The following is a 13,955-nucleotide window of genomic DNA, read 5'->3' as shown; positions in this document are numbered from 1 at the left end:
CAAATATAGAGAATGCAGTCGATGTACAAAGAACAGAGGGACACTTAAACCTCTTTGGATGTAATCATTTGCCTGAACATGCATCGTTTCCCTACTGAAGAACTCTGAGCAGGTTCAAGGGAAAGGCCACCGCGAAATCATGAGCTTCTTTTTCTTTTTCACTGCCTGATCAGTGAAATATAACATTCCAACTTTGTCCAGCTCAGAGTGCAGAAGAACAGTCAACCTCAAATCATTCAGCAGTCACTTAGCTCAGCTGGTGGACAAATAGCAAGTCATTGCCAACATCGTAGGCCCAATTCCTGGACCAACTGAGGACTGTCCACTCCAACCTCTCCCCTTGCCTAAGGCACGGTGACCCTCAGGTTAAACCACTACCATCGTCTCTCTCTAATAAGAAAGCAGCACTACCCAAGCCTTGACTGGTTTATCAGAGCCAAAAACAAAATAGAAGTAATGTCCTTTACATCGGACAGAGGGAGCTGACAAAGGAATCAAAATCCAACTTTCAAACACCAGCAGTCTCATAAAAAATGACTTTTTCAAATAATTGAAGAGGCATGTTTTTCGAAATGCTATTATCGTTCATTTTATTAAACAGACCAAGTGTGACGGTATCATTTTGTATTGGCAACATTCCAAATTCATGGCACAGAGAGAGATGACGAGGAAAAAGCCTTTTTGTTTCGATTATGTAATGCTGGCTACTTAACATGTTGACAACAAGGCATTAGATCTGGACGATCATTTCCAGTTTGATCCACTTGCCTCAGGTTTACAAGAAACAACTGCCAGTCACTATTACATACCATGAGGTAAGGCAAATCTTAAAGCATCAAAGGGAAAAAAATAAAACTGTATTCCTGAAAAGTCTATGAAAAGTAAAACATCTATCTAAACATAGTCTAAAGCAAAGCAAGCATACACTGCAAGAAGCAGTTTCACACAATCCATAAAACTGGTAGAGAGTGTGTTTAGAACATTTTTATTGTAAACTGGACAAATCTGGAGGTTTGAGCAGTAGACTTGGATCAGGGCTTCATATCAGACCACATGCTATTTCAATGGGATAGACTTTGAGTGATGATACAGCACATCTGATAGCTCTCCTTGTATTATTTTATTTTATATTTGTCAGGGGGGATGTCAAGTGGGCTGCTCATCTATTAACGTCCTTTTTACGTTGGCATCATGAAGTCAAGATCTACCTCAAACTCCCCTCCCTGTGATTTTTACCATCCCTCTCACCGTAGTGTTCATTGCCATGAGATGCCAGTCTCAGGAACAACGGGATTGAGTTCTATCAGATGTTACTCTATCAGTCTGAGCCGAGAGTTACAGCTTTAGAGAGAGTTAGCTTTTACAAAGGGCTGGCATAGGACACAAGGGGCTGAGTGGCCTCCCTGCGTGCTCCATCATTCTGCGAGTCGATGAACCTACTCTTCTCCCTGACAGCATATCCTTGAGCAAAGCAGTTAAATGCAAGAGGACTACCCTTTCCAAAGTGCCCAGCATTAGCTGCTAAGATTAGCCAATATTATAACAACTGAGGTATCAATTAAGACAGAGGAACTGGTCATTATAGGAACGAGCTGTACCAAATCTCCTCAGTGATTGTCTTGTCAACCTTCTCCTGTTTCTAAAAGAAATGCCTAAGTCAATTTGAGAAAAAAATTAAGCAAACTTTCAACAAAGTTATTATATTTTTAAAAGTAGGTCAAAATGCATTTCTAAATATGAGTGTTTCTGACATGACCACTTGGAATACCAGGGATAGTGCAGAATGGAGGACATGATCAGTGGCTTATTCTAAATTGTGCATGTTGTTGGTGAACAAATGAACAACTAAGAGATAATATAGAAGCAAACTTCATGGAAAGAGGCCATTCTGCCCATTATACTTCGGTGATATGACGGCTGCATTTAGAGACCATAGATCCAGTTGCACTTTGTTTGGAACAAGAGAAGCTGAGGCTGAGAGATGGGGATCTACATTAGATGATACATTCTCATGTTCAAGTAAAAAGCAATATCTCAGTAGGTCAGTGACTAATATATAGAACAGCATCCTGTGAGAGACACTGGAAACTGTGAGTATTGAGCTACTTGGATGCAAATGTGACAGACTTCTTTAGAAAGTAACATGCTGGGATCTAAAACATGATGTGTGGTAAGTGGAGCAAGATTGGGAGGAATGTATGACTTGAGGTCTGTGAGTCCCAGGGCTGTCCCACACCTGGTGGGAATGGAGGGAGTGCCTTACCTCATGCCTGAGCTGATGTAGACTCATTGACAGAGACAGGTCACTATCAACAACTCAACCATTTTGTATCGTATGATCCCCAGGATAGTATGTGTTGGATTACTGATGGACCATAGTCATTCCTTATTCAGAAATGACTGTGTCCTTCCTGTTTCAGTAAAGGATATTGTTACATATCAAGTCCACCTTGGGTGAGGCTTCCCACCTCATCCCTTATAACAAATGACTCCTGGTAGGTCCAGATCAGTGTGTGTCTGCTGCTGTCTGGGGGCCAGGCACACCATCACGGAGCGGGGAGTTAAGTGCTCCAACTCCCAGCGGAATTCCACACCCTGGGGAGGGGGGAGGGGGAGGGGGGGGGGTGCTTTCAGAAGGGTGCTAGGTGTCTGCTGGGAGATGGAGGGTTTGCCGAGTTCCAGGGAAGGGGTGGAAGAGTGGGATGAGTCAAGCTGTCCTCTCAGAGACTTGATGGGCTGGATGGCCTCCAATTTTACAGCAAGCATTCCATGATTTCTGATTTAATGACAGTCTCTTGATGTTGAACCTTGCTGCCTTGGCTTTTCATATTGAGAATGATCAGTGTTACACTTTAACTGTGTTGAGTTTCATTCATTCCGATAGGCCCAATTATATCAGCTGTAATTTACTGGGGAGGTAAGATAACAATGTACTATACATCGCAAAACTTTATTATCCATCTACTCCAGTTGGAAACAAGCTGGTTCTAGTCATCACCAGCTTCGCAACTAACTTGCTGCCATAATTTAAGAAAAATCTCTTGTATGGTGGTGGTGTGTTTTTAGATAAACAAACATGGGCCAAGGGCAATAAAATTCATGTCTTTCAAATGCGAAATCCCAGGGCTTTTTTTTGAAGTGTGGTTCTGGGGTTAGAGCAGCAGATGTTTTTTGTGTAATGTTGCAGACCTCTTGCAATGTGAGAGATGATGGAATAAGTTAAAGTGACAGGAACAGCAGAAGATTAAAATATCTCTCCTTGGAGACCAAAATGATAGGGACAAGAGCATTCACGGATCCATGTTTCACCTCTCCAGGCTGAATGAGCAGCTCTGTACTGACACTGAGTGAGAGAAAGCTGAGACGAACATTAACTAACACTCATCCTGTCAAATGAACTTTGATATATGGTGGTGAGCTTCCTTGCTAAAGGAAATCTGACTCTCTAGAGCAACTGGTGAATATTTAAGTAAATTAAGCTTGAGTTCCCAGTTGATCGCACTGCAATAATACTGAATTATTTATAGATTATCAGAAACATTATCCTCTAGCTTTGGAGTTTTCAGATATGCATTAAGGATTTGCAAACAATTTCTCAATGGCAAGCTAATTGCTGTTTGCAAACAGTGAGGCATGGTCTGAGTTGCACAGGGATTTCTCAAGTCAACCAAACATTTATCACCAATTAGTCAGAGTGATGAGTAACCATGACCTGGATTTCAGATTTTCTTTTATCAAATGGAGTTAGTCCCCCTCACAGTCATCACCACTTCTGACTTTGTTATTCAAACTCCCTGAGCTTCTGAGAAATCAAAAGCTACTCAGGGGAAAAGAAAATCTTGGAAATAATTTGGGAGAATGGTTTACTTTCTCAGTGCAATGCATCCGAAGCAGAGCTGTTGGTGCTATTGTGGGAACGGCACTGCCCTATTCCCAGTGGAGTTATCAGGACAGGACCCTGAGCTGGGAGAACAGCCTGGGACAATGATGACTTTCACCTTACAATGCAGTAAAACATCCCAAGGCGTTTCACAGGAACAGCAACCAGTCAATTTTTGAAACCTGCCGAGGTATGACCAAACCTTGATCAAAGCAGCAGGTTATAAAAAGCATCTCAAAGGAGAAGAGATGGGGCTGAGAGGTTTAGGAAGGGAATTCCATTGCAGGCTGGCCATGACAGTGATGCCCATGTATTGTAAATGAATTAAAAGGAGGAAAAAGAATAAAAAGAGAGAGAGAGAGATTGGCATCAATAAGTGAGGAACTGCCACAACCACGAAAATTTGTTAATCTGTGTGCCAGGAGGGAGCTAACATGGTGCAAAAAGCTAAAGGATTGCTAAAGGAGATGTAAAACATAAAGAGATAAGATCCAATTTAACAACCACCCCATCAACTGGTTTGGTCTGTATTTGCCAACGCTGTCTCCCTCTCAGATTAGAAAAGCCACCGTCAACTTCTCTGGCAAATCTCACAACTCAATTTTCATTCTTCCTTAGTTTCTACATTGGGAACCAACCTTACTGTGGTATCAAGGGATTGCCAAAGGAGGAAATATTAACAAAGTGAATCGATTTTTTAATTCATCCACCATCTCTCAAAAGAGAAGAGATCCCAAACAATTGGCTACTGAGTTTGTGTACACATCTGAACAGCAATGGGACAGGTATGGCTGACTGAATGGGGCCTAGATCTGTCACTGTTGGATTCTATGGCAACGTCAGGGTCAAGCGTTAGGTAAACACTGACTCAAGGAGCAGAGGTGTGATATACCCTGGTGTAACAGGGATAAATACTGTTAGGTCATCCTTCGGTTGTGAAGCTGATATGATATTGGATCCAATTTCTCTTGTTCAATGGAACACCAGTTGTAGGCAGTAAAAGTATCATTTCAAAGCACAATATTAGGCCAAAATATTTCCCTCAATAATTACAATTACGAAACATAATACATCCCAGAATTTGGATACACAAAACTGAACAAGATGGCGATCTAAACGCAAGCACAAAATTGTACCATCCACCTTCTGGAGGTCTAAAAGAGGGACAGTCTGCCTTCACGGACATCGACCTGTCTTGTTATCCTTCGAGTCATGTCCTCATTGTCCACTTTCTGTGGAAACAGAAAAATGAATCTAAGCAAAAGGTTGCTGCCAGGAGAACATAGAAAATGTCCCACGTAAAACGGTATTTTCATCATCTTCAACTTTGCCTTACTTCAAGCACACGCTATGAAGGCAACATTTCTCAGCCACCTAATGGTGCAGCGGGTAATGTTACAAGTTAAATGGCCAGGCTGTAAAGGATGTACCACGGATCCATTCACTCTCCAGCTTTACTCACAGTGACACATCTTACAGATTGTTACAAAGCCAGCTGTTGTAGCCAGCTCCGATATATAAAATCTTTTATCAGATGTGACCTCCGTTGTCATCAAATCTGAACCTTTAGGGCTGCAAGACATTAAAAATCATTTTTCAATCAATCAGTTCAGAGGTTTTATGGGACTTTGGATGGGGAGACTGGCACTGTACCACAAGAACCCAGTGCGATTATATTTAAATCACCCTGTTAGGGCACACCATGCTACATTTCTGTAGCCATCATGTCCTGAGGTGGGATTTGAAACTAGCCCAGAGTTAGAGACAAGAACTACAGCACCACAAGATGCCAAGCTCAGACATCTATGAATATATAATATATCCAGTCAGTTCTGCTATAACGTGTATTTCTTCAACGCAAATTGGGTATAACGCAATTGAAGAATTTAGACCATTATTAGTAGAACATAAACTTTCCTTACCTGTATTGACTATAACACAATTCTGGCCCCATTGGTTTAAAAAGTGCTGCTATTAAACAACTTTCTTATAACGAAGGGTCACATGGGAACAGAACTATCGAGTTATATCAGAACCAATTGTATATAATAATATATACGAGCACAGGTAAGTCCCCAGTTAGTGCCCACCATTTAAATGCCCTGAAAATATATAATTAATAGTTAGAGATTTCAAGGCACAGTGGTAATGTCTCTTTCTTGAGACAAGAAGATAGTCAAAGTCCCACCTATTACAGAAGTGTGTCATGATGGTAAGCTGCACTAGATGATGACCCCTGACCCAGATGTACAAATTAAGAACTCAGCTGCTGCATGGTCGAAATGGCCCCCTCACCATCGTTGAAAGGAACAATTGACCCCTAGCTCCTGCTTATATAACAATCCATTAATATCTAGTGAATGTCATATAGTGGGTCGGGCAGAAATGTGAGAGTCCTCATGGTTGATATTGAAGGTCCAGGGTCACACATGAACAGTGGCCTTTAAGGAAACCATCTTGGTCCAAATACTGACTTAAGACATCACAGAATAAATCTTGGAACCAAAGAGGAGGAATATTCTTTCTCAGCTGATCGACAGAAATGTCGACTTTCCAGAGAAACTGGAGAAATGAACTGTTAAGAACTTCGGCTTCAAATCATTTCATTTTTTTTAAAATTGCTTGTTAAAATGAATAAAAACTGGCAAATTGGAACAGTGACCAATCCACAATTTTTCGGTTTATTTAACTGCATTTCAGATGTTTCTGTTTTGTTATGTCTGCTCTCTGTTATTATAAAACAAAATTTTGTCCTACCGTCTTCACAGTCATCAATATATGGTATGTGTTCATTATTCTCCTTATCTTCTCCTGCAAAACATTGTACAACACTGTGTTACTTCAGGCTTATTAAGGATTGTCATCAGGAGTGGGAACTTGTGTCCTGTACAACAATAAAGCAAAATACAGCTAGGCCATCCCCTTCCAGCGTTCCAGAGGGACTTCTCCCCATGGCACAGTGGCCCATCCTTGCATCACCCCGAATGTCCCCAACTTTTCCTCAGCATCTTCTCATAAAAGCCCTGGAAATGCAAGATCAGCTCTTTCACTTCCTTCTTTCCCAAGCACTCCTCCCATGTGAGTCAGTGAGTTCCTTGTATTTGGTGATGCAGCCTCCTGGCCTTTGGGAAAGTCAAATGCAGCTTCAGTGATCACTCTGCTGAATGCTTCTGCTCAGCTCATGTGGCCCTCAGCTTCCAGAAACTTTCCACTTCCATTGTCGGCCTGATCTCTCTGTCCTTGGCCTCCTACAATGTTTCAATGATGGTCTGTGCAATCTCAAGGTACAGTACCTGTTTGTTGTACAAGGCATTTTACAGCTCTCCAGTCTAAACATCACAATCACTGAAGTGTAATATCGCAGAAGCGGGCCTTCAGCCCATCATGTCTGCACTGGCTCTCCGAATGACTTATTGCCATTTTCCTGTCTTTTCTCTGTCATATTATTCCTATTAAAATAATCATTTTATGCTCTCTTGATCACTGGACTGAGGCAGTGTAGTCCAGACCCTAATTACTCACAGGGGCTGATGGTGTTACTATCATTGTTTTATCATCCCTGAAGCTAAGGCTAATTCTCCCAGGACATGGGTTGAAAAACCAGCATAGCATCTGGGAGATTTAAATTCAATTCATTAAAAACAAAAGCTCGAATTTAAAACCAGTCCCAGAAATTTACTTCTAAACAGCGCTCCCACCTCCCTAACAACAGTTCGAGATCAGATATTTCTCTTGGGAATTATTGGTGGTGATCTTTTTATCTTTATGACTTCTAGGTTTTGTGTTGGATTAAAAATGGAGGTGGTGCCATTGCGGTTGTGTTCTTGAGAAGGCTGAGCTAGCTTCCACTCAAACTGTTAGTGTGTGTGTTCCACCTTGGAGTTTAGGTTTTCAGGGAAAAAGATTGTGCACAGCACAGCTGGAGCGTATGACAAAGATTATAGAATCCTTACAGTGTGGAAGCAGGCCATTCAGCCCATACTGACCCTCCAACGAGCACCTCACCCAGACCCACCCCACTACCCTATCCCTGTAACCCTGCATTTCCCATGGCCAATCCACCTAGTCTGCATATCCCTGGACACTATGGATTAGATTAGATTACAATGTGGAAACAGGCCCTTTGGCCCAACAAGTCCACACCGACCCGCCAAAGTGCAATCCACCCATACCCCTACATTTACCCCTTACCTAACACTACGGGAAATTTAGCATGGCCAATTCACCTGACCTGCACATCTTTGTGACTGTGGGAGGAAACCGGAGCACCCGGAGGAAACCCATGCAGACACGGGGAGAATGTGCAAACTCCACACAGTCAGTCGCCTGAGGTGGGAATTGAACCCGGGTCTCTGGCGCTGTGAGGCAGCAGGGCTAACCACTGTGCCACCATGCAGCTTACAAATTTCCCATGGCCAATCTACTTAACCTGTGCATCGCTGGACATTATGGGTAATTTCCCATGGCCAATCCACCTAACCTGCACATCTCTGGATTGTGGGAGGAAACCGGAGCACCCGGAGGAAACTCACACAGGGAAATGAGCAAGCTCCACACAAACTGTCACCCGAAGGTGGAATCAAACCCGGGTCCCTGGCACTGTGAAGCAGCAGTGTAAACCACTGAGTCACGGTGAGAGAAAAGGAAAGATGAGGCAGTGAATAATATAATTCATCGCTGTGATAGTATCTGAAGCAAACAAAGAAAATTCTGGAGAAACCTAGCAGGTCTGGCAGCATCTGTAAAGAGAGAGACAGAGCTAACGTTTCGAGCCTGGTACGAGACTTCTTCAGAAATACTTTCCAAACGTCAAGAGGAATAAATCAAGGCCTACCAAATTTCAAACTGATTGCTCTGAAGTAAACAAATATTTTCTCTGATCTTAGGCACAACATGAGATTCTGAGGATAACCAAGTAGAACCTTCGTTCATTGGAGCATACCTTTTAAAAGGATGTCTTAAAATGTTTACTCGGTTTCAAGGACCAGCACCGATGCAACGGAGAGACACTAGCGGATGACAGAGGGTAGTGTCAGCGTGTGTCACCATGACGATGAGTGGGTACGGAACGCTTAGCAATAGGATGCGCTCACACCAAAGACAAGAACAACCCACAGCAGCAGCTGGGAACCACTTCCTGTGCAGCATTGGTCTGGTGTCTGTGGGCATCAGCAATAGGATGAAACCACCCCAGCCCGAATGGACACAAGTTTCTGCCTCTCTGTTTACTGTGTTGCACGGTTAGTGGGAATGCCAATGATGGTTCCTACCTTGAGTGGGAGAATTTTCTTCGTCGTCGCTCATTTTCTGTGTACCTGTTTAAGCAAAGAAACCAATTTTAAGCAGGGTTAGAATCCGGCAGACTGAACTGAATTGTGTACTATTGTATCACATAAAGATCATTTCCCTTCACTGAGTTCTGTGCCAGGGAGCATGTGAGAAATGGTTTCATTCTGTGAAAACTGATGACTACACATCCACTGATCCAGAGACAATAAGTGGGTTCCAAGCTTTTAGTTTTGATGAATGTGAGAAGCCAGGTTTCTATTCCTTCACTACACCATCTGAACACGAACAATCGAATTTCAATTTCCTGATGCACTGATGGAATTTCTAACAAGGGCCACTGAGGACGATTCAAAATTTTCAACTCCACATTATAAAACTTGATGCCTTAAATGTAGAATACACCATTATTTTAGTAAAACATTCATACAGGAGTGTAACTGTAAGAGATCATCATCACTGAATATCCCCCACTATTAGCATCTTGGGGAAGGGGTTACCATTGATCAGACACTGAACAGGACTCACTGCATGGATACAGTGGCAAATACCTCACCCCCGACTCCCCGAAGCCTGTCCACCATATACAAGACAAAAGTCAGGAGTGTGATGGAATACTCCCCACTTGCCTGGTTGGGGGCAGCTCCAACAACACTTGAGAAGGTCAATACCATCCAGGACAAAGCATCCTGCACCACGTCCACAAACATCCACTTCCACCACCACCGACCTTCAGTAACAGCAGTGTGTACCATCTACAAGATGCACTGCAGAAATTCACCAAAACCCCTTAGACAGCACCTTCCAAACCTAAGGCCACTTCCATATATAAGGACAAGGACAAGATACTTGGGAACACTGGTCCCTCCAAGTTCCCCTCCAAGTCACTGGGTCAAAATCCTGGAATTCCCTCCATAACAGCATTGTGCACCTGCAGCAGTTCAAGAAGGTAGCTCACCACCACCACCTTTTCAAGGGAAACTATATGGGCAATAGTCACTGGCTCAGCCCACAGTGATCATGTCCCACAAAGGAACTTTAAAAAGACAGCGCAGAGTAAACTGGCCAAATTCTCATGGAACTGCCAGATCTCACGTGACATTGCTCATGAAGACCCACCCTATCTGAGGGGCATTGAGGTACGCAGCACACTGTGGCTCAGTGGGTAGCACTCAAGGCAAAAGGTTATGAGTTCAAGTCCCACCCTGTCGACTTGAGCACAGAAATATTGGCTGACATTCTGAGGGATTGCTGGAGGTGCCACTTTTTGAATGAGGTGTGAAAATTGACACTCCATTTGTCCCCTCAGGTATAAAGGACATAAAATATCCCAAGATGCTACTTGGAAAAAAAGAGGGGCAATTCCCCCTGCTGGTTCACCCAATGGATCTCTGGGATAATGGACTGTCCTGTGAGGAGAGATTGTGGACTGGGCCTGCCTTCTTTAGAGCTTACAAAAATGTGAGGTGATTTCATTGAAGCTGACCAAATTCTCACAGTGATTGTTTGGGTAAATGCAGGAAGGATATTTCCTTTTGCTTTGACACCATCTTAGAATAAAGGGTGGGATATTTAAGACTGAGACAAAGAGGACCCTCTTCACTCAGAGAGTGGTGAACCTTTGGACTCCTTTACACCAATGCGACGTAGAGACCTTGATATTAAAAATATGAAGGGATATGGGGATAGTGTGGAAAAATGGTGCTGAATGGCCTACTCTTGCTTCCATTTCCCATGCTCCTGTGATGTCATGGTCACTATTACACCTTTATCAGCATCAAAGAAACAAAAATTATTTTGTTGTCAGGTCATGTTTGCTTTGCCCAAACTGGCTGCCACCTATTCTACACTGCAACAGGGGCTGCACCCCAAAAGTGTGCAGAGAATCCCTACAGTGTGGAAGCAAGACCCCATTCAGCCCATGACCCTCATGAAGAGCATCACAACCAGATCCACCCCATACCCTATCCCTGTAACCCTGTATTTCACCATGGCTAATCCAACTAGCCTACACACTATGATCAATTTAGCACGGCCAATCCACCCTGACCTGCACATCTTGGGACTGTGGGAGGAAACCGGAGCACCCGGAGGAAACCCAACCAGACAAGGGGAGAAGGTGCAAACTCCACCCAGACAGTCGCCTGAGGGTGGATTCCTGGCGCTGTGAGGCAGCAGTGCTAACCACCATGCCACCCCTTTTCGGATGTCATAGCAAGAGCTATCTGAATGCAAAGTTAAAAATCACACAACACCAAGTTATAATCCAACAGGTTTATTTGGAAACACTAGCTTTCGGAGCACTGCCTCTTCGTCAGGTGGTTATGGAGTATAACACAGAATTTATAATCTAATACTCCAAAACCACCTGATGAAGGAGCAGCGCTCCAAAAGCTAGTGTTTCCAAATAAACATGTTGGACTATAATCTGGTGTTGTGTAATTTTTAACTTTGTCCACCCCAGTCCATCACTGGCATCTCCACATCATATCGAAGTGCAAGATCTTACTTTCTAGCAGGGTGCAACAACACTTTTTCACCCATCACAATTTTAAACAATGAAACCAGTCTCTCACTTCCTGTGACTATCTTGCTGTTCCCTGAACATGGCTGTTTTTTTTTCATTACATTATCTTTGTGATCTATCTTCTCTCCCTACCCATTATTCTAGCAACAACTTCAGAAGTACCTGTGCTGTGCATAATGCATCAAATCTACTGGACTCTGGAGACATAGCTGCTGACAAAACTTTGGCATTTTTACATTTCTTTTGGAAAACTTTTCGGCAAATTGGATCCGACTTTTTACACGTACATCAATATTTCCTGAGGTGGATACTTTAGTAGCGATGATGAGCTCAGCTGCTGAATTATCTATAATGCCAGAATTAATTAGTGGAATCATTCTTACCTCTCGCTTTGAGCTGTCCTGTGGTAGACCACAGAACGTTTTTCAGTTTGGAAATGAGTCATTGAATGAATCCTTGATGCACTTCCAAGACATTTGTCCGTTATCCTCATGGAAAGCCTTTCCCCTTTATTTTAAACAGCTTCACCGCAAAGAATTCATAATCAGCCACTTAACAGTTGGCCAGAGGCATGTTTTTTTTATCAACCTAATAGCAGTTTATGAGAGAGGAACATTTTACATCATGAATTTATAAATGAGAATTACGTGTAAGTGAAGGAGTCTATCATAGGTTTGTGTGCAGACAATTTGGAGGACTCTTGTGGTGCCGTGTTAATGCTCCTACCTTTGGGGCAGGAGACCCGGTTCAAGTCCCAACTGCTCTAGAACTTGTGCGTCATAACAGACAGGTTGATTTAAAAATGGTGGACTGAGAGTCGCTTGGATCTTGTAGCTGCTCCTGAGACTCAGGCTTATTGATGACAGTTATGACATGAATACGAAATGTTTGGAGGGATATAGGCCGAGTGCTGGCAGGTGGGACTGGATTAGGTTGGGATATCTGGTCAGAATGGACAAGCTGGACTGAAGGGTCTGATTCCATGTTGTACGTCTCTATGACTTTACATGTGTGATGTGGAGATGCCGGTGTTGGACTGGGGTGGACAAAGTTAACAATCACACCAAACCAGGTTATAGTCCAACAGGTTCATTTGGCATGATTTGGAGATGCCGGTGTTGGACTGGGGTGTACAAAATTCAAAATCACACAACACCAGGTTATAGTCCAACAGGTTTAATTGGAAGCACACTAGCTTTCGGAGCATCGCTCCTTAGACTATCACCTGATGAAGGAGCATCACTCCGAAAGCTAGTGTGCTTCCAATTAAACCTGTTGGACTATAACCTGGTGTTGTGTGATTTTTAGGTTTATTTGGAAGCACTAGCTTTCAGAGCACTGCTCCTTCATCAGGTAACTAGTGAGGCAGGATCATAAGACACAGAATTTATAGCAAACGATCATAGTGCCATGACTTGAAAGAAGTTCTGGAATTTATATATTAATGAATTTACACACAACCTATTCGAAAAGATAAAAGACTTAACAGTAATCTAGGTTTGTTCAATATATCGTATCAGTTGCATGACACTATGATCTTTTGCTATAAATTCTGTGTCTTATGATCCTGCCCCATTAGTTACCTGATGAAGGGATCAGTGCTCCGAAAGCTAGTACATCTAAATAAACCTGGTGTTCTATATATATATATAAAAATACAAAATGCATGAGAAAAAACACATCTTTGACTAATGCTTTTCCAACTACCTCCTCCAGCACTGCACCTACACCTGTCGATTAAGACCAATGGTGAAATCAATCTCATCTCAGACCCCATTGAACCAGAGTGGAACCAAGTCACCCTCAATCCCAAAAGACCGCCTCAAAATGTACATCTCTATAACTCTATAAAAGAGGCTCTGCTGACCTCTAGGATTTCCAACAAGTTCAAAACTCAAGTGTATCTTCCAGTCAAGATCAATCAGAAATAACAACCTGTAGTTCATCCACTCTGATACTACAACTGAGAGATGGGCTCAATGACAATTAAAGTAACCTCATATAACTGATAACTAGATTTTCCCTTACATTGAAATCAGCCAACTGAGGGTTCAACTTCTCAACGTCTCCCCTCACCTGAGGCAATGGTGACCTTCAGGTTAAACCACCACCAACCATCTCTCAGTAATGGGAGGGCAGCTCTATGGTCTGGTAGGACTATGGGGACTCTACCTTCAACCTGATACACTGAAAGTGCATGATGCATTATCGTGCCAAGACAGATAACTTCAAAGTCAATGAATCTGAGTGAGTCTCGAGCCA

General features: G+C 42.8%; 1 protein-coding gene across 3 annotated transcripts in view; it reads right to left on the bottom strand.

Moving 5' to 3' along the window:
• Nucleotides 1-563: 563 nt before the first annotated feature.
• The window catches only part of macrod2 (mono-ADP ribosylhydrolase 2), a 945,224-nt gene continuing 931,832 nt past the window's right edge, over nucleotides 564-13,955 (bottom strand). For all 3 annotated transcript variants that reach the window (XM_072581522.1, XM_072581521.1, XM_072581520.1), the window contains 3 exons: nucleotides 9,151-9,195; nucleotides 6,638-6,691; nucleotides 564-5,112 (listed from right to left, as the gene is read on the bottom strand). In XM_072581522.1, coding sequence (XP_072437623.1) covers nucleotides 5,099-5,112; nucleotides 6,638-6,691; nucleotides 9,151-9,195 — 113 coding nt within the window. In that variant the 3' untranslated portion in view covers nucleotides 564-5,098. The remainder of the gene's footprint in view (nucleotides 5,113-6,637; nucleotides 6,692-9,150; nucleotides 9,196-13,955) is intronic.

This window comes from Chiloscyllium punctatum, chromosome 11 (assembly GCF_047496795.1).
Source record: "Chiloscyllium punctatum isolate Juve2018m chromosome 11, sChiPun1.3, whole genome shotgun sequence".
Lineage (NCBI taxonomy): Eukaryota > Metazoa > Chordata > Chondrichthyes > Orectolobiformes > Hemiscylliidae > Chiloscyllium > Chiloscyllium punctatum.
Note: the sequence above shows the minus strand (reverse complement) of the source record. Positions and strands in the feature narration are given on the sequence as shown.